This window comes from Phyllobates terribilis, unplaced genomic scaffold (genome assembly GCF_046119375.1).
Source record: "Phyllobates terribilis strain yellow unplaced genomic scaffold, ASM4611937v1 Scaffold_5__5_contigs__length_657084704, whole genome shotgun sequence".
NCBI classification, from domain to species: domain Eukaryota; kingdom Metazoa; phylum Chordata; class Amphibia; order Anura; family Dendrobatidae; genus Phyllobates; species Phyllobates terribilis.
In genome coordinates this window covers 262,671,443-262,692,330 of record NW_027362765.1, presented here as the reverse complement: position 1 = coordinate 262,692,330, position 20,888 = coordinate 262,671,443, and the positions used below count along the sequence as shown (strand labels likewise).

The 20,888-nt window shown below is 46.3% G+C and overlaps 1 protein-coding gene across 2 annotated transcripts in view; it reads right to left on the bottom strand.

Moving 5' to 3' along the window:
• Nucleotides 1-20,888, bottom strand: part of LOC141272921 (lysosomal alpha-glucosidase-like) — a 352,018-nt gene that overhangs the window by 49,387 nt on the left and 281,743 nt on the right. For both annotated transcript variants that reach the window (XM_073684115.1, XM_073684114.1), the window contains one exon: nucleotides 15,553-15,670. In XM_073684115.1, the coding sequence (XP_073540216.1) occupies nucleotides 15,553-15,670 (118 nt within the window). The remainder of the gene's footprint in view (nucleotides 1-15,552; nucleotides 15,671-20,888) is intronic.

The window sequence follows — 20,888 nt, the reverse complement described above, 5'->3', positions numbered from 1 at the left end:
TTGTAGCACCCTGAGGATTCGGCTGCTACAGGGGTATTACACCTCAAGCCAGAGGTGTGGTATTCCACTCCCGGGTAAGGATGGAGTGTGGAACTGAGCTCAGTAGGCTGCATGCACTACATACATCCCATTTCCGGGGGACAGACCAATGGTACTCCCACTAGAGAAATGTGCAGGTACGACAGCGTCTGTCCCTGGCTGGAGTGGGAGGGGGGTGGAACATCCCAGTAGTGTAGGGGCAGATAGGGGGAGCAGTCTGGGTAAAGCTAGGAGCTCATTGGGTGCTGGTCACCTGAGCTCACACATAGAGGGAGTATATAAGGTGGGAACCATCTTAGAACAGGGTCTTTTGTAGAGGTTTGGTCCGACAAGCAGAGCAGCTCAGCCAGCTCCAAGGCCAAGAGAGTGAGAGAGAGGAGAAAAGAAGGACCCAGAGGGGGAGAAGAGGGAACTCCAAGAACCCAAAATTAGACCAGAGGGTGAAGAGTTGGCACAAGGGTACCGGATCCCAAGCTGGTGGAGGGCACTAATCCTTAGCCAGAGACCGGAGGTCGTGGGCAGGATCTGCCACGACCACCCACTACATCCACCCGGAAGGCAAACCAAGAATAGGGTCAGGGAACCCATAGACAAGGGTTTTACCAACAAGAGGCCCGAGGGAGCCGGACTTAGGTGGATCCCTGGTGGGGAAGGCCAGAGAGAAGGACAAGTCAGAAAGGGAGCTCAGGAACACGCTCCAGAATCACCTGGGGGTTGGACGAGTCCAGGACCTGGTGGACGCAGCACGGCTCGGGTGGTCACTCAAGGCCGGAGTGACCAACACAAAAGCAGTAAGTAAAAACCCTGAACTGCACAGCCCGACTCTGAGTTTCATTACCATCCTCACTGCACCTCCACAACCACCATCCTCTGCAACTGACCCCCTGAGGCTATACCCCTCCCGTTGGGGGTTATACTACCTGAGCTGCACACACACCACCAGCCTCAGCGGACCCTGTTGCAGCGGCGGCCGTAGTGACCGCAAATCAACGGGTGGCGTAGTCGACACTAAAGAACATCCAGTAACATCTGTAGGACTGCCACACACTGAGCTTGACACCCTGGGCACGGACCGGGTCACCGCCACTCGGAGACTACAACCCCCATCTGATCCGGATCCGGGTATCCCCCAAACAACACTGGCCCAGGGGGCGCGTCACATTATCATGCAAAAAAATGATCTTGCTGTGAAATACACGGTTCTTCTTCTTGAACCATGGCAGGAAGTGCTGTTTGAGAAAATCCACATACATTATGGAGTTCATCTTTAGCGCCTTCAGGGATCCTAAAGGGGCCGACAATCTCTCTCCCCATGATTCCAGCCCAAAACATTACTCCACCTCCTCCTTGTTGGCGCTGTAGCCATGTTTGCGTGGGGTGTCCATCAACCAGCCATCCTCCACTCCATCCATCTGGACCATCGAGCGCTGCACGGCACTCATCCGTGAACAAAACAGTTTTGAAATCAGTCTTCATGTAATGTTTGGCCCACTGGAGCCGTTTCTGCTTGTGTGAAGTGGATAGAGGAGGTCGACAGGATGGCGTATGCACAGCTGCAAACCTCTGAAGGACCCTGCATCTTGTTGTTCGGGGGACGTTGGAGGCACAAGCAGCTTCAAAAACTTGTCTGCTGCTATGACAAGGCTTTTTTGCCGCTGCTCTTTCAACCTGACGTAATTGCCTGTAGGAAAGAGTCCTCAATTTGCCCTTATCAGCACGCACACGTGTGTACTGTGAATCAGCTACATACTTCTTGATTGCCAAGACACTTCATCCTGATCATCGCACAATGTTGATTGTAGTCATGCCTTGACCTAAACACTCCACAATTTGTTGCTTCTCAGCAGCCGACACATCCTTTTTCTTTCCCATTTTGGCAGAAAATGTAGGCTGCTAAATAATGTGAGACAGCCTTCTTAAGTAGTCTTGCCTTTCATTGGACACACCTGCCAAACTAATTAGCACAGGTGTCTGCAATTGCTTACAGTGATATAAAGAGCCCTGACACACATCACCATCAATGAGTTTAACTGACAAACAAACAAATTCTTCCCTTATCACTCCTAAACACTTTTTGCATAATAATTTGGAACACAGTGTACATGTGCTTTTCCACAAAACACCAGTGGTTCAAGTAGTGAATCTTACAGTTCTAACTTGCCAACCGTGGTCTGTACGGAGTTGTTCAATAAAGGGCCCAAAATTAAGATAACATAGATGGGAGAGGTCTCTATGAATAGGAATTCCTAAGTATTTGATACCCTGTGAGGGCCAGGCAAAGGGAAAGTTGGACTGGATGGAATCCTATATGGATTTGGGGAGGGAGACATCGAGGGCCTCAGACTTCGCTGCATTGATTTTAAAATTTGACCATGTAACAAAGTGATCTATTTCATCTGCATCTCTGGCTGATATGGGCATAAAAGGGGACAAACTTATGGTGTGACCCCCATGCTCCCCTGACCTGTACCCCATTCATAACCTTTGGAGCATCATTAAAAGGAGTGTCTATGATGGCGGGAGGCAGTTCACATCTAAGCAACAGCTCTGGGAGGGTATTCTGTCCTCATGCAAAACAATTGAAGCAGAAACCATCCAAAACCTGACAAATTCAATGGACGAGAGAGTTCAGAAGCTCCTTTCGAACAAGGGGTCCTATGTGAAAATGTAACATCACCTAGAATAAAGTTTTGAGTTGAAAACTGTTTGATTTCAGTTTCTAACAACCTGCTAATGCTTATAATTTCAAAAATGACCATTTTTTTGGTCTTTATTAAAATGAAAAGGTTGATCGAAAAGTTTGGGGGATCTAAGAGTGTGGCAACCCAGTAGTCATGATTACTTCGAATTCTGACAATATGAGGGTCATGCTGCAGGTAGTGCAGCAAGAAGGCACTTATGTGCCTTGCGCATCTCGGAGCCCCAAAATTATTTTCCGGGCTAGATGCAGCTAAAAATTATTATTAATTTTAAATCTGGTGAAGCTTTAGTATAGATGGCCTAATAGGATCAGTGCTGCACACTGCTACAAAGCCCAAATTATTTTCCAGTCAAGATACAGATAAACATGATTAGTAATTTTAAATCTGGTGGAGCTTATTATAGATGGCCTAATAGAATCAGTGCTGCACACTGCTACAAAGCCCAAATTATTTTCCAGCCAAGATACAGATAAACATGATTAGTAATTTGAAAGCTTAAAACGGTTGGTAGGGTGATTTTAACCAATCATCAAGCTTTTACTCTCCCCAGGATGACACAGGGGTAGAAAAGTCATTTCGGATCCATGATTTGTTCATCTTTATGAACGTGAGTCTGTCTACATTATCAGTGGAGAGCCGCGTGCGCTTATCTGTCAGCACACCACCAGCAGCGCTGAACACACGTTCAGACAGAACGCTGGCTGCGGGGCATGACAAGATCTCCAAGGCGTAAGTGGCTAGCTCCGGCCATTTATCCAGATTGGAAGCCCAAAAAGAGCAAGGGTCCAGTGACACAGTCGTGGCTTCAATGTTTACTTGGAGATACTCCTGTACCATCGTCTCTAGGCGTTGACTATGTGTCAGACTTCTTGTCTCCTGTGGCCTTGCAAAGGATGGGCTAAAAAAGTGGTGAAATGATTCCGCAAAATTGATGTTACCAGCAGATACTGTGGTTCTGTTACGGTTTGAGTGCTGAACACTTGACGGTCCCACGGTTGGCAAGTTGGAACTGTGAGATTCACTACGTGCACCACTGGTATTTTGTGGAAAAGCACATGTAAGATTCTGCAACAGTCTCTGCTGATACTCCTGCATGCGTGCATCCCTTTCTATGGCAGGAATAATTTCTGCAAATTTACTTTTGTACCGGGGATCTAACAGTGTGGCAACCCAGTAGTCAGGATTATCTCTAATTTTCACAATTCGAGGGTCATGTTGCAGGTAGTGCAGCAAGAAGGCACTCATGTGTGTTGCGCATCCAGGAGCACCAAGTCCCTGTTGTGTTGGTGGCGAGGTAACAATCATGCTTCCTTCCTCTGTCCTCTCCCCCCAACCTCGCACAACAGAAATGTGATCAAGGTCTCCCTCATCTGATGAGTCTTCCATCAATTCGTCCTCCACTTCTTCCTGGGCTCCTGCACCTTCCTCACTAGTTTGGCTGCTACCATGCGCCCTGGTAAAACCATCTCCCCCACCCTCACATGCCTGCCGCCTTGGTGCTGCCGACCGTCTGGACCTTGCAGATGTTAGCCCTTCCGCATACAACTCCTCCTCCTCTACTTCCTCCACCTCCTCTTGTGCCACCACCTGACTCCGAATTCTGTTTAACATGTTCTCCAGCATGTAAATCACCGGAATAGTCATGCTGATAATGGCATCGTCAGCACTAAACATCTTCGTCGCCATTTCAAAACTGTGCAGAAGGGTGCATAGGTCCCTGATCTGAGACCACTCCTCCAGCGTGATTTGCCCCACCTCTGAATCTCGTTGGCCCAGGCTATACGTCAGAACGTATTGCACCAGGGCTTGTCGGTGCTGCCACAGTCGCTGCAACATGTGCAGTGTTGAATTCCACCGGGTAGGCACATTGCATTTTAGCCGGTGAAGTGGCAGCCCCAACGACTTCTGTAGAGATGTAAGTCGCTGAGCTGCGGGATGCGAATGGCGGAAGTGAGCACACAGCGACCGTGCCCTCTGCAGAAGGCCATCTAGTCTGGGATAGTGGGCTAAAAATTGCTGGACAACCAGGTTCAACACGTGAGCCATACAAGGCACGTGTGTGACATTGCCCCGGCGAAGGGCCGCACCCAGGTTTGCAGCATTGTCGCACACTGCCTTCCCTGGTTTCAGGTCCAGTGGAGACAACCATTCATGAAATTGGTTCTCCAGAGCTGACCACAACTCCTCAGCTGTGTGACTCACATTTCCCAGACATTTCAATGTAAAAACCGCCTGATGACGTTGAGCCCTACTGCCAGCATAGTAAGGAGGTGTGCAGGATCCCTTCTGCACAGTTAGAAAGCTTGTGGCATGACCAGACAGGCTTTGGGTGCAGGTGGAAGACCGAGAGGAGGTTGAGGAGGCAGAAGCAGTGGAGGAACTTTGACATAAAGAGGATTGGCGCACAACTCGTGGGGACGGCAAGACTTGGACAGCAGCCCCTTGTCCTGCTGTCACCATAGTTACCCAGTGCCCAGTCAGCGACATGTAACGCCCCTGTCCATGCCTACTCGTCCAAGTGTCTGTGGTGAAATGCACCCTGTCACACACAGAGTTTCTCAAAGAAGCGGTGATGTTGTGTGCGACATGCTGGTGGAGCGCAGGCACACCTTTCTTTGAGAAGTAGTGCCGACTGGGCATCTGGTACTGGGGCACTGCGACGGACATAAGGTCTCGAAAATCCTCTGTGTCCACCAGGCGGAAAGGCAGCATTTCTGTAGCCAAGAGCTTGCAGATGGTGAAATTCAACCTCTTAGCTTTCTCATGGCTAGGAGGAAATGGTCTTTTACTTGTCCACATCTGAGGGACCGAGGGCTGGCTATTGTGCTTAGACGGGGTTGATAAGGGTGTCCCCGGCAAACTGCCGGTCTGTGAGGAAGATGCAGGCGGACATGTTAGGTTGCCTTGATCCAAAGGTGGTGCTATCGATGTCGGACAGCGCTCAACACCAGCTGGTGTTACCACCTCCAAAGAAAATAATGACCTGCCAATCACACTGGCTGTTGCGGGCAAAGAGGTGGCAGGTCTGCGCCCCAAAACAGGTGTGACTCCTGTCCCCCCAGTCACAGAGGATGAAGAGGCCGCGGATGCACAAGATATGGCAGACGGTGGTTGGCCCGGCCGGCTAGGCCGCATTGTAGCACACTGAACTTCCCACTGCAACTTATGCTTCATGTCCATGTGCCGGTTCATGCATGAAGTACTCAAACTATGTATTTTTTGGCCTCTACTTAGCTTTTGCTGACAAATGTTACAGATAACACGAGTTGGGTCATCTTTATCGATCTGAAAAAATGCCCAGGCTATGCAAGGCTTAGCACCCATGCGACCTGAAGAGCCACCACGACTTGTGGTGAGAGGCAGAGTTGTGTTTGAGGATGCAGTTGTTGACGTGCTTCCAGTACTACGTCTCTGTCCAGGAAGGCGCAACCTGACCTCGTCGTCACTAGCATCTTCCTCCACCTCCTCTGCTGACCTCATCTCTTGGCTGACTGTGGGTTGACAGTAAGTGGGATCTCCAACCTCATCATCATCACCCTGTGCGTTTTCACACCCGTCGTCCTCAGAGCCAACCTGTTCCTGCCCTGACAAAAAACTAAAGTTGTCGCTCCAATCAGGTATTTGAGTCTTATCATCGTCTTCCTCATTGTCTCCACCAACAGGAGTTACAGTTTGGGAATGAGGGTCTACATTACGGTCAGAACCTTCTGCGTCTGGTCCTGGATCCGACTCATAAAGATTCTGGGCATCAGTGCAGATCATTTCCTCGTCTGGATTCACAGAAGCGCTGGAGTCGACCTCTGATTCCCAGGCTATAGTATGAGTAAACAGCTCTGCAGACTCAACCATCTGTTCTACCTCATACTCAGACGGGCAGCTGGAGATTTGGGAGCTGTGAGGAAGCAAGTGCGATTGGGGTGACACCTTTGAGGACTGGAGTATTTGTGATGTTGAAGTTGATGTGGAGGAGAGCCCACTTAAAGGAGCACTTGATATCCGTTGAAGCACCTGCTGTTTTTGTGCCTCATCTGGAATTTGTAGCGATTGGCGTGGCCGTAAGAAAGGGATCTTATCACATTGTCCGCTAAAAGAAGTAGACATTTTAGTTTGGCTGGAAGATGGTCTTTCTTCTGCAAATGTTACTGTTGCTTTAACATCTACCCCACGGACACAACCTTTTTTCCCCTTCCCAACACGCCTATTCCCCTTTCCACCAGCAGCAGGCCTTTTTCCACTCATTTTGGTGGTTAACAAATTCACAACTCTGGAGTTGTTTGCACAAAAAAACAATGGATGGGAACCGAGCAGAGCTGAGTGGCCAAACTGTGGTATTAGGCCAAAACTATTGGCTGGGTTAGATGCAGAAAAAAATTATATTCAATTTGCAACCTGATGGAGGTCTGTATAGATGGATTAATAGAACAAGTCCCACACACAGCTAGAAGCCCAATATTTTTTCAGAGGTAGATGCAGAAAAAAATATATTCAGTTTGCAACCTGATGGAGGTCTGTATAGATGCATTAATAGAACAAGTCCCACACACAGCTAGAAGCCCAATATTTTTTCAGAGGTAGATGCAGAAAAAAATATATTCAGTTTGCAACCTGATGGAGGTCTGTATAGATGGATTAATAGAACAAGTCCCACACACAGCTAGAAGCCCAATATTTTTTCAGAGGTAGATGCAGAAAAAAATATATTCAGTTTGCAACCTGATGGAGGTCTGTATAGATGGATTAATAGAACAAGTCCCACACACAGCTAGAAGCCCAATATTTTTTCAGAGGTAGATGCAGAAAAAAATATATTCAGTTTGCAACCTGATGGAGGTCAGTATAGATGGACTAATACAACAAGTCCCACACACAGCTAGAAGCCCAATATTTTTTAGAGGTAGATGCAGAAAAAAAATATATTCAGTTTGCAACCTGATGGAGGTCTGTATAGATGGATTAATAGAACAAGTCCCACACACAGCTAGAAGCCCAATATTTTTTCAGAGCTAGATGCAGAAAACAATATAGTCAGTTTGCAACCTGATGGAGGTCTGTATAGATGGATTAATAGAACAAGTCCCACACACAGCTAGAAGCCCAATATTTTTTCAGAGGTAGATGCAGAAAAAAATATATTCAGTTTGCAACCTGATGGAGGTCAGTATAGATGGACTAATACAACAAGTCCCACACACAGCTAGAAGCCCAATATTTTTTCAGAGGTAGATGCAGAAAAAAATATATTCAGTTTGCAACCTGATGGAGGTCAGTATAGATGGACTAATACAACAAGTCCCACACACAGCTAGAAGCCCAATATTTTTTCAGAGGTAGATGCAGAAAAAAATATATTCAGTTTGCAACCTGATGGAGGTCTGTATAGATGGATTAATAGAACAAGTCCCACACACAGCTAGAAGCCCAATATTTTTTCAGAGGTAGATGCAGAAAAAAATATATTCAGTTTGCAACCTGATGGAGGTCTGTATAGATGGATTAATAGAACAAGTCCCACACGCAGCTAGAAGCACAATATTTTTTCAGAGCTAGATGCAGAAAAAAATTATATTCAATTTGCAACCTGATGGAGGTCAGTATAGATGGACTAATAGAATGATGCTATGCCCAAAAGATTTTACTTCACTAGGTCCAGTAAAAAAATTGGTATTCTATACACAGGTGGTATATCTTGGAACACAGATAGGCTACTCCACTGACTAACACACTCTGCAATAGGCCAAAAAGGATTAGCTTTGCTAGATTCAGCCAAATGCTGTGAAAAAAACTTGCACAGCACTGGCACAGACCTGCCTGGCAAAAACTGATAGGAGCTGATGTAACCTAGTCCTGAAAAGGACTCCAATTACAATTAGTCTTTACTCCCACAATCTATCTATTTAAGAGCACAGACCTGCCTGATAAAAGTCGTAGGAAATGCTGTAACCTAGTCCTTAAAAGGACTGCAATCACAACTATTCCCTACTCCCAAGCTATCTGTAGATTTGTGCGAAAATTGGCTTGAAATTAACAAGGTATAGCGCACACAGCAACAGCGGTGCCGTCTAACACGCAGCTGCAGCAGTGAGAAAATGGTGGCGACGGGGAAAATGGCTTGGTCTTATAGGGCAAGGACATGTGACATACACTGCCAATGACACATGCCCTTGCTTGTGTGAAAAAAAGCACTTCGCTCCGTGTGTGCGCTGCTGATAGGCTGACAGATTGCACCTCCCCACTGCAAATGCGGGAAAGAGAAAAAAAAATGGAGATCTTCATTGTTCCTGCAGAGATCCATCCCCTGCCCCTCCCCCCACCCCGCTGTACACTCAAACTGCGTATTAACATTAATTTTCATCATTACTGAGAAAAAATCCAGTTATGATTTTGGTGCACGAACAGTTATCGAACATAACCTCGAACAGCCGAATTTTTCTCAAATTGTTCGTGTTCGCCGAACGGCTCGAACACCGCCCAAAACAGCTCGAATTTGAGATTGGCGAACAGTTCGAGTAGAACAACGCTCATCTCTAGTGATATATACTAGGACATCATCAGCAAATAGAGAGCACTTGTACTCGGTACCTCCCACCTCAATCCACCTAATATTGGGGTTATGGCGAATTGATGAGAGCAGGTGCTCCGTCACTAGGATGTATAAGAGAGGGGACAGAGGACATCCCTGCCTTGTCCCATTGGTGATTGTGAAAGGTGATGAAAATGTTCTGATGCACCCCCTGGGCCTTGGGACACCCGGAGCCGGACCCTTTTTGGTGGAAGCTGGTGGTTGTAGTCTTCGTGGCGGTGACCCGGTTCCGTGGCTCAGGGTGGTCAAACCAGTGGCGGAACTATTTATGTGGTTTTGATGTTTAAATGTCCGACTACGCCACCCGTGGATTGCGGTCAGAGTGAACCGCCGCTGCAGGGCAGACCGATGAGGCTGGTGTTGTGGGTGCAGCAGAGCGTAGCATAACTCCCCACGGGAGAAGTATAGCCTCAGGGCAGTGTATGCGGAGGATGGGGGTGATGGTGCAGGGCAGCAGCAGTAACGACACGGAGTCAGTGATGCAGTCCAGGGCCTTTACTCACAGTTCTTATTATCCAGACCACGTCTGCAGGTAACGGCTGCCCACGTCGTACTGTGCTCACCATGTGAGGGGCTCAGACAACTCCCAGATAACTTTGGAGCGCTTCACAGGACCCCCTTTGTGTGTCCTTTGTCTGGCCTTTCTTACCAACCCTTCTGTCCGGCTGCCTCGGGCCTCCTCTTGGTAAACTTGGCGCCAGTTTCCCTGACCCTATGTGGTGCCTTTCTAGCGGGTGTAGCGAGGGGCTGCGCCACATAAAATGTCACAGCCTCCGGTTTCTAGCTGAGGGTCGTTTCCTGCCTCCACTAGTTTCGGGGACCGGTCTCCCCCTTTGGCCTGACCCCTCCACGCAGGTGGATTCGGGCGTGCGGTGGCGACTCGCCCGTCCGCACCCCTGGGATCCCTTCATTCCTCGTTCCTGGAGCCTTCTCCGCTCCTCTTCCTTCCTTCTCCCTCTTCCAGGCCTGGGCCTCTGTTACTAGGCCCGCCTCCGGAGCAGAGCTCATGCAGAGCCCCTGCTCCCTGCCACTTCTGCTCAGACTTCTCTGCACTGAACTAAGATGGTGCCCACCTTTTATACTCCCTTCTCAATGCACCCAGGAACTGCTTCCTCCCTGCTCCTGCACTACAGGGTTCCCCTTCCTCAGTGTTCCCTCCCCCCACTCCAGCCAGGGACAGGGACTGTCGTGCCCATCTCAGAGGCATATTGGTCGCCCTGCCCCACGGCAATGTGGTGTAATGCATGCAGGTGTCGGGTCCTGATCCACACTCCATCCTTACCTGAGAGTGAGATATCACACCTCTGGGTGAGGTGCAATACCTCTGTAGCAACCGAGCCCTCAGGGTGCTACAGTTCCATTTATCTTCAGCCTAGGTGACTTATTGTGATACAGGGCCGTGATTTTGGCTATAAAAGGGTCCCCTAGACCCCTACCCCAAGCTTTTTAAGAGAATCATATATGGCGTGCCAGGAGACTCTATGGAATGCTTTCTCAGCATCCAACGAGAGTATCTAATTACAAATTTTTAACTGCATCTAGCCCAGGAAATACTTTGTGCCTAGTAGCAGTGTCTGCTAGTCAGCGGATTATCCCGGCTGTTAAGCAAGCTACACCACCTGTAGTTTGGACACTTAATTTTTTCAAAGGAAATGCTTCGGGACCACGGGATACTCAGTGAAGAGCATCAGGAGGCACCCCAAGGCATAGGGGCTGGGACTGGCAGTAGGATGCCTTGCGGTGGACAGCCGAGCTCGATCCTTATAAAAGCTTTTTAACTGCAGCAGCTTTAGTGGACGCTACTGGAGCTGGAATTACGCGGCTGCTGGCATGAGACTTGCCCTCCAATAGATCCTTGTAAATGGATTTAAAGTGTATTCATTCAAATTAGAGAGACAATTTAAATTAAAAAGCTTAGAGCTGCCTCCACCACAGGGGGGCTCGCTCGACCCACCAGCGGACAGGCACCAGTATTGGGAGAGGGGGGCTGGCCGTCAGGGTTCACCGCGGCTCTGGCACAAACCCGGCGACACGGAGGTGGCACGGGCAGGAGCGGACTGAACGTGTCGGCTTCTCACTTTTTGGATTTTAGAAGGGCATGACATGCCTATATCTGTGTCTCCCCCTCCTTTTACTCCTCCACCTCTTTTCTTTTCGCATGACTATATGTACTTGTCACTTTTCCATGTGTTAGTTGTGTCTTCTGAGCAGTTTGTCAGCTTTTGGACACCTTTGAAGGTGTTTTCTATGTGTTTCTATGTGTTTTTGTTTGCCTGCCATTGGTTTTAACGGTGTTCGAAGGTGTTCGACGAACAGTTCGACGAACAGTTCGGCGAACACACGGGTGTTCGACGAACCGAACTCGAACACTACGGGGGTGGCTCAACACTATTCGTGACGCCACCTGTGGTGTCTGGTGAGGATCACCAGCGCTGCAACAGTCCTCTGAGGCCTGTGTTCAGGCAGCTTAGTTGGTGCGGCTCCCCAATGGTGGAGCGGGGCCTCAGGGCAGTGTAAGTGTAGGGATGCAGGACAGAGAGGACCCAGCCGGGTCAGAGGAAAAATAGGCACACACACGACAGTTCACTTCAGTACCTTTACTGGTGGTGTTTCTGGCACGATCCAGGGTACTTCAGGGTGAAGGGTGCATATCAGGACACTCCCCAGTGAGAGGGTGTGGGGCCTCCTGCTTCTTGCCTTTCCTCAATAAGTCTCTGACCTGCCTGGAGCTAGGCTTAACTTGGTCTCTGTCTTGCACCTGCTGACCTGGTGGTAGGGCCTTCTGTTGGAGATCACACTCCCTGGTCTCTTGGGCCTCCGTGACTCCTGACCCTGGTATTACAGTCAGTTTTTTGGTGTTCCTGGGACATATAGTTTGCCAGGGGTTCCGGTTATTCCTGCTGGGGATATAGGCCCCCTGTAGGCGCGGACCCGGTGTCCGGTAAATGGTTTTGGGGTGAGCTGGTTAAGCTCCTCTGCCCCCTATGTTGCTCTCTTTCCACTCGCCTTCGGCCGCGCTCGGGGCCCTCACTAGGCTTCACACTGCAGCAGGCACACTGCGCTTCACCGCTCTTTTGGCGTCGGCACGCCCTAGGCTCAATAATCTGAGCTCATTGAGTCTGAACTGACCTGACAACCTCTCTGGCTGCAGCAGACTGACTAACTGCCTAGCTCCACCTTCCCTTTTTATATCCCTAACGGGCTCCCTCTGCTGGTCTGAGGTGGAAGGTGGAGGTGTGTGAATGCTATGAGGGCCTCTTGTGGAGGAAGCCGTCCATGCACCCCTCTGGGATCTGTGGCACCAATTCGCAGCAGGGCGCCACAATAACGCTACTAAGTTTAGTAAATTATGGAACACCACTATAGGTATACCAGTAGGTGGGTGGGTGGATCTCCCCTGGTGGCAAGGAAATCTTACTGCCACCAGTAAACACCTACAATATCTTGCCCTTAAAGGAAACACATGGGTACCCAGGAAGAAGTCTTCCTTGACCAATTTAGGCTTCATACCAACTAAGGGTCTACAAATCAGTTTTAATGCTACCTCTAGTACGGCAGATGCTTTTAAACCGTCATTATTGGAAAGATACATTCATAATCACTCATGGGTACATGCAAATCTGTTTATAAAAGGCACGAATGACACGTTATGAAATATCTGGTAACGTCCCTTGTAATGAATCTTCTGAATATAAGCCTAGTGATCCAACATGTGACAATCCGGATGTTGGATATTGTAGCCCCCTGGGACAAATGCCTTCATGGTGTATGTTGTCAAATATCACTGTTCTTATCGATTTGATACATAAATTAGTATTACAGCACTCTGCTTTATGGGATCTGCCACCAGCCACATATTGGGTCTGTGGAAATAATGCGTATAAATGGCTCCCAGTCGGAGTAGGGGGGACTTGTACGTTGGCCCGACTAACTCCAGCCACTTATCTTATTCCCCATAGTAAAGTAGATATGAGAGCCATCCCTCTTCATACCATCTATAAACGTGGCAAGAACAATACCCCACGCCCATCAGGAAGACCTCATTTGGTACAAATGGGTATACCCAATAAGATAGTTAGTACTGTTTTCCTCTACCCTATGGTAACATAAATGTGGGACAAATTAGTGGAAGTCACAGACTACTTAGATGACCAAATTTGGAGTATATTGGAAGTAATTAATACTACTGTTGCGGTGCAGAATCAGCTTATTATAGTGACCAATCAATATACCTTAGTGCTGGACTATTTGACAGCATCTCAAGGAGGGATGTGTCAGGTTATAGGTCCAGCCTGTTGTCACTATATTGACCCCGACTCTACCATACGGTTAAAGACTAAAATGGAAGACATTAGTAAACTCAGGGAAGAATGTAACAAACACAACGAATTGACCAAAGACAGTTGGTGGTCTGATACATTCTCCTTTTTGAATCCTGCTAATTGGTTTAAAGGGATTGATGGATGGATTGTTGGAATTTTACAAGGAGTGTTGCATATTGCTGATTGCATTTTGTTAATATATGTCTTACTAAAACTAGTCTTTTATTGTATCCCAATTTGCATGAGGAAAACCTGACAGTCGTCAGAGAGCAAGGAGGACACTGTCAACCGACATCCAGGGTTACTATACATAGATTTTCCAGATTTAACCAGCATTGAAGGCCTAGACGGCAAGGGAATGATGACCTTTACCCGCTCGTCCCGACCATCTTCACGTCTGAAGTTCAGAGCTCTACAATTATATCAACAAACAAGTGGGATGGGCATGCCGCAACGGCCTCAATTGGTAACATGGGCACTAATTGACTGAAGACCAATGTCCCTCAGGCTCTACATGACCTTGGGAAAGCACCTCTATTGTTGACAATAACATAATTTTTAGGGGGGAAATGTAAAGGACATATTGATATTCATGCCATAGTTACTTCACTTTTGTTGCTTGCTTCTAAAATCATGTTATTGTACTCCTTGCATTTTCACAGAACATTCTGAAGGCTACACTCTGCTCCTGTTCTAACTAGTTTACCCAGGGATGTGTAACTTTGTGTAACTTTCCATCACGCGCCGAGCTTATGATAATATGACCATATGTGTGTTTCCGTAATAATTGTACTAACATTGGCTTAAGCTTGTAGCTTGGCTGTAGGTGATTGGTTATTGATATACTCAAAACAATATATAATGATAAGTAGAATAAACAGGGTTAGAGATTCTCCGAATCCTCCCATACAGAGCTCTGTCTCCGTCTGGTTTTCTGTTGGATTGCGCAATCAACCTTGTAACATAGAAATTTGACACTCACTTGGTCAACCATGAAGGGTCGTTGTTGCCCTCCCCACAACACTAGTTTGTCTACCCACATAGCTTTTTGCAAACTGCAAACAGGACTTCTAATGACTTACGTTCAAAAATGGCTTTCTCCTTGCCACAAAGGACAGATTTATGGAGCATATGACTAATAGTTCTGTGGACAGATTCTCCAATCTGAGCTGTGGATCTCTCCAGCTCCTCCAGAGTGACCATGGGCCTCTTGGCCGCTTCTCTAATTAGTGCTATCTTTACTTGGGCTGTCAGTTTAGATGGACGGCTATGTCTTAGTAGGTTTGCAGTTGTGCCATACTCCTTTCTTTTTTGGATTATGGATTGAATAATGCTCTGTGACATGGGCTACTGTATTTTATTATAACCTAATTCTGCTTTACTCTTCTTGACAACTTTATTCTTGACCCATCTGGTGTGTTCCTTGGTATTCATGATGCTGTTTGATCCCTAATGTTCTCAAATAAATCTCTGAGGTCTTCACGGGACAGCTGTAGTTATACTGAGATTACATTACACACAAATAGATTCAATTTGCTAATTATGTGACTTCTTGGGGTAATTGGTCATTTAGGATTTTATATAGGGGTATCAGACTACAGGGGGTTAAATACAAATGCACGTAACAATTTTCAGATTTATATTTTAAAATAATTAGAAAACCATATATGACTTCCTTTACACTTTATAAATACTTGCTACATTGTGTTGGTTTATCACATAAAAACATGTGGAAAAGTTCATTATGAATACTTTTTCAAGGTACTGTATAACCCATTATGCATTTTATTATCACTAAAAGCTTAGAGATTGAATCTGTGGTCTAATTAGATTGTAAATGCTACGTGGTATTACCATGGGTTTAGTTTCTGTTATGTAGTGTATTTTTTTCCATATCTCGTTAACTTACTTATGAGATGCTATGGCTTCATGGAACCCATACATGTTATGAAGGTTGTAGTGTGATGAGAGATATTGGTTACTGGAAGCACAGATTGTAGTATCTCTTAGTACACCTCCTACTACCCCTGTAATTAAAGTGAATAGAGAAAAATTAATGTAAGATACCTGACTATTTCCAACCAGTTCTCACACCTATTTCATTGGTATAAAAGTGAGAGTTAAGTGTATACTGTATATCACAAATTGCAAGATAATGTTACCTGCCCGCTATAGGAGAAATAGGCCAAGAGAGCATGCATGTGCATCCCTGAGGTATGGGGTCTTACAGAGAGTCATTCATTATTCTCTAACATCTTCACAAGTAGCAGTATACATCTTAGCCTGCTATCTTCAGCTTCTGACCTCACAAACAAGTTCATTGCCCTAAACACAAGATCATACTTGACAATCATTGTAAGGGATAGAGGAAAGAAAGAGAATGGATAAAAATACATTTTCTTCCTTTCTGGAACACATACGAAAGCTCAAATTTATTTTATTCATACAATGATAAAACCTGAGGAATGAGGAATCTTAATAAAAAAAATGAGGAATCTTTAAAAAACTTTATTAAATATGTTCTTTTTCTGGTGACTTGTCTTTAACTACATAATTGAATAGTATTAGAGGGTTCTTGAAAGGACCATGCCACTACATAGATAGTTCTTATGTATTAGAGTTTTTTCCTTATTTAAAATAGTTGCTCAAGCTGGTTACCTATAGGAACACATTTTTTTATTTACATAATGTAACTTAAATGGCGGTTGTTAATGCAGAAAATGTTTGGGCCTTCAGTTTTTTTTGTCATCAAACTTCCAGGCTGTTCTGTATTGTGGAGAGTGAAGAACCATTATAGCCCACTATAAACATTGGATCCCCCTAATGAAAGGTAATTATCCCCACTGTCTCCAATGATAATATTTTAGCGGCTAATATAAAAAAGCACCACCTTATTTACATATGTTGAAATCTAAAACCTCATGCATATGTGAAACATATATATTTATACAGGTGCATCTCACTAAATTAGAATATCATCAAAAAGTTTATTTATTTCACTTCTTCAATACAAAAAGTGAAACTCATATATTATATAGAGTCATTACAAACAGAGTGATCTATTTCAAGTGTTTATTTCTGTTACTGTTGATGATTATGGCTTACAGCCAATGAAAACACAAAAGCCATTATCTCAGTAAATTAAAATAATTAACAAAAAACACATGCAAAGGCTTCTGAAGTGTTTAAAAATGTCCCTTAGTCTGTTTCAGTAGGCTCCCTAATCATGGGGAAGACTGCTGACTTGACAGATGTCCAGAAGGCAGTTATTGACACTAAGTAAATGCAAAGTAAATTTTGCATTTCATTGGGAAATCAAGGTCGCAGAGTCTGGAGGAAGAGTGGAGAGGCACACAATCCAAGCTGCTTGAGGTCTAGTGTGAAGTTTCCACAATCAGTGATGGTTTGGGGAGCCATGTCATCTGTTGGTGTAGGTCCACTGAGTTTTATCAAGAAGACCAAAGTCAGCGCAGCCATCTACCAGGAAATTTTAGAGCCCTTCATGCTTCTCTCTGCAGACAAGCTTTTTGGAGATGGAAATTTCATTCTCCAGCAGGACTTGGCACCTGTCCACACTGCCAAAAGTACCAATATCTGGTTTAAAAACAACAGTATCACTGTGCTTGATTGGCCAGCAAACTCGCCTGACCTTAACCTCATAGAGAATCTATGGGGTATTGTCAAGAGGAAGATGAGAGACACCAGACCCAACAATGCAGACGAGCTGAAGGCTGCTATCAAAGCAACCTGGGCTTCCACAACACCTCAGCAGTGCCACAAGCTGATCGCCTCCATGCCACACCGCATTGATGCAGTAACTGATGCAAAAGGAGCCTCGACCAAGTATTGAGGGCATTTACTGAACATACATTTCAGTAGGCCAACATTTTGGATTTTAAAAACATTTTCAAGCTGTTGTTATAAAGTATTCTAATTTACTGAGATAATTACTTTTGTGTTTTCATTGGTTGTAAGCCATAATCATCAACATTAACAGAAATAAACACTTGAAATAGATCACTATGTTTGTAATGACTCTATGTAATATATGAGTTTCACTTTTTGTATTGAATTGAAACAAATTAACTTTTTGATGATATTCTAATTTAGTGACATGCACCTGTATGTGTATATATATCTTTCTGTGTATCTATAATATAACCGGGGATGCGTCCCTCTGTCTGAAGCCTCGATAGACTGCGCAAGCTCGACACGCCTGCATAGTCTGGACCCCACAGAGGCACGCATCACCATCCTAAATGAAGATGTGGATTGTGGCGCCGGAGATCGCGGTGTGCGTAAGCACTGAGCGCATACCGCAATCTACAGCACCATAACAACTTACCTATCCGGGAGGCCAGTTGCCGCGGTGTCTCTTCGGGCAGAAGGCCGGGATCCACTGTCGGTACTGCTGCATGCGCATAGCGCGCTTCCGGCGCCGTTTCATTGAAGACACATTGCAAGTGTCACAGTTCTCCCCCGCCCTCTCATGACATCACTTATAATTTAAATATGTAACGTACCACCACACTTCGCTGCCATTTTAAAGACGGAAGATTTCTGCGTCACACAGTGCCTCCAGTCTCTATCTTAAAAAAAAAACATTTTGTACTATATATAGATATATATATTACACATATATCTATATATATATATATATATATATCTAAAGAAGATACTATGTACAAATATACATATATATATATATCTACTATATAGAATAGTCATCAGAGTACTCCAACACAGTCAGCGGAGCAATCCCGCACAAAAAACGTCAGTGGAGTAATCCCGCACAAAAAACGTCAGCAGAGCAATGCCGCACAAAAAAAGTCAGAGGAGCAATCCCACACAAAAAACGTCAGCGGAGCAATCCCGCACAAAAAACGTCAGCGGAGCAATCCCGCACAAAAAACGTCAGCAGAGCAATCCCGCACAAAAAACGTCAGCAGAGCAATCCCGTACAAAAAACGTCAGCGGAGCAATCCCGTATAAAAAACGTCAGCAGAGCAATCCCGTACAAAAAACGTCAGCGGAGCAATCCCGCACAAAAAAAGTCAGCGGAGCAATCCCGTACAAAAACCGTCAGCGGAGCAATCCCGTACAAAAAACGTCAGCGGAGCAATCCCGTACAAAAAACGTCAGCGGAGCAATCCCGTACAAAAAACGTCAGCGGAGCAATCCCGCACAAAAAACGTCAGCAGAGCAATCCCGCACAAAAAACGTCAGCAGAGCAATCCCATACAAAAAACGTCAGAGGAGCAATCCCGCACAAAAAACGTCAGCAGAGCAATCCCGTACAAAAAACGTCAGCAGAGCAATCCCGCACAAAAAACGTCAGCGGAGCAATCCCGCACAAAATACGTCAGCAGAGCAATCCAGCCACTTTCTACTGAATATATATATAAAATACGTCAGCAGAGCAATCCAGCCACTTTCTACTGAATATATATACAGAACAGACCAAAAGTTTGGACACACCTTCTCATTTAAAGATTTTTCTGTATTTTCATGACTTTGAAAATTGTACATTCACACTGAAGGCATCAAAACTATGAATTAACACATTTGGAATTATATACTTAACAAAAAAAGTGTGAAACAACAGAAAATATGTCTTATATTCTAGGTTCTTCAAAGTAGCCACCTTTTGATTTGATGACTGCTTTGCACACTCTTGGCATTCTCTTGATGAGCTTCAAGAGGTAGTCACCGGAAATGGTTTTCACTTCACAGGTGTGCCCTGTCAGGTTTAATAAGTGGGATTTCTTGCCTTATAAATGGGGTTTGGACCATCAGTTGTGTTGTGCAGAAGTCAGGTGCATACACAGCTAATAGTCCTACTGAATAGACTGTTAGAATTTGTATTATGGCAAGAAAAAGCAGCTAAGTAAAGAAAAACGAGTGGCCATCATTACTTTAAGAAATGAAGGTCAGTCAGTCCGAAAAATTGGGCAAACTTTGAAAGTGTCCCCAAGTGCAGTTGCAAAAACCATCAAGCGCTACAAAGAAACTGGCTCACATGAGGACCGCCCCAGGAAAGGAAGACCAAGAGTCACCTCTGCTTCTGAGGCTAAGTTTATCCAAGTCACCAGCCTCAGAAATCGCAGGTTAACAGCAGGTCAGATTAGAGACCAGGTCAATGCCACACAGAGTTCTAGCAGCAGACACATCTCTACAACAACTGTTAAGAGGAGACTTTGTGCAACAGGCCTTCATGGTAAAATAGCTGCTAGGAAATGTCTGCTAAGGACAAGTGACGCGCCCCTGGGCCTGTGTCGCGCTGCGTTGCGCACGCGGGAGCTTACCCGGATCTCTTGAGGGTTGTAGTCTCGTGGCGGTGATCCGGTCCGTGCCCAGGGAGTCGGACTAAGTGGCGCTGTATTAGCGGTAGATGTTGGACGACTACGCCACCCGTTGAGTACAGCTAAGGAGCTGCTGCTGCAGGGCAGACCGCTGAGGCCGGTGGTAGGATTGTGCAGCGTGATAGTATAACCCCCAACGGGAGGGGTATGGCCTCAGGGCAGCCGACGTGGATGATGGGGGTAGCAGGAACCACTCAGAGACGGTACGGTGTAGTTCAGGGTCTTTACTGGTGACAACGATAGACCCTCCCGGAGTACTGGCTAGCGATTGGGGCCTGGTCAGTCCTTGAGCAGATGGGATCTCCCCTGGCCAGGCGGAGTTGTAGGCCTCCCAAACTAACGATACTCTTCTGGCTACCTTGCTAGAAGCGGGTATAAGTAGCCCACGTCCCTGAGTGTACCGTGTGGTGCTCACCCGTATGGCCGGTGACTCGGGGCCTTCTAGTAGCTTCCGCTCCACGACGGCGGTGCTGGTCCCACGCGTGTGACCGTGCCTTCGGGTTTCTGGGCCAGAGGACCTGCAATCCCCTGCCGGTCGGTTTCTGCTGCTGGATAGGAGTTAGTCCCCACAGCCTCGGACTCCGGGTCCGGTGATAACTTCTCAGTCAGGGCGAGCTCTGCAGCTGCCAGCCCCTGACTCCTTGTAGCACTGCTCCCACAGAGCTCCTGATGTTCTTTTCCTATATCTGCTTCTCTTCTCTGTCTCTACTTCTGGCATGGCCCAGGAGCTGGGCCCAGCCGGGGCCACAGCTCCCTGTCAGCCCTCCTGGCTGAACTCTCCCTCTGAACTCTCTAACCCTGCCTCAGCCCCAGGTTTATATAGGGGAAGTTCTTCCCCTCCCAGGACTGGGCAGGAGGTGTGGCATGCATAGGATTCCTGACC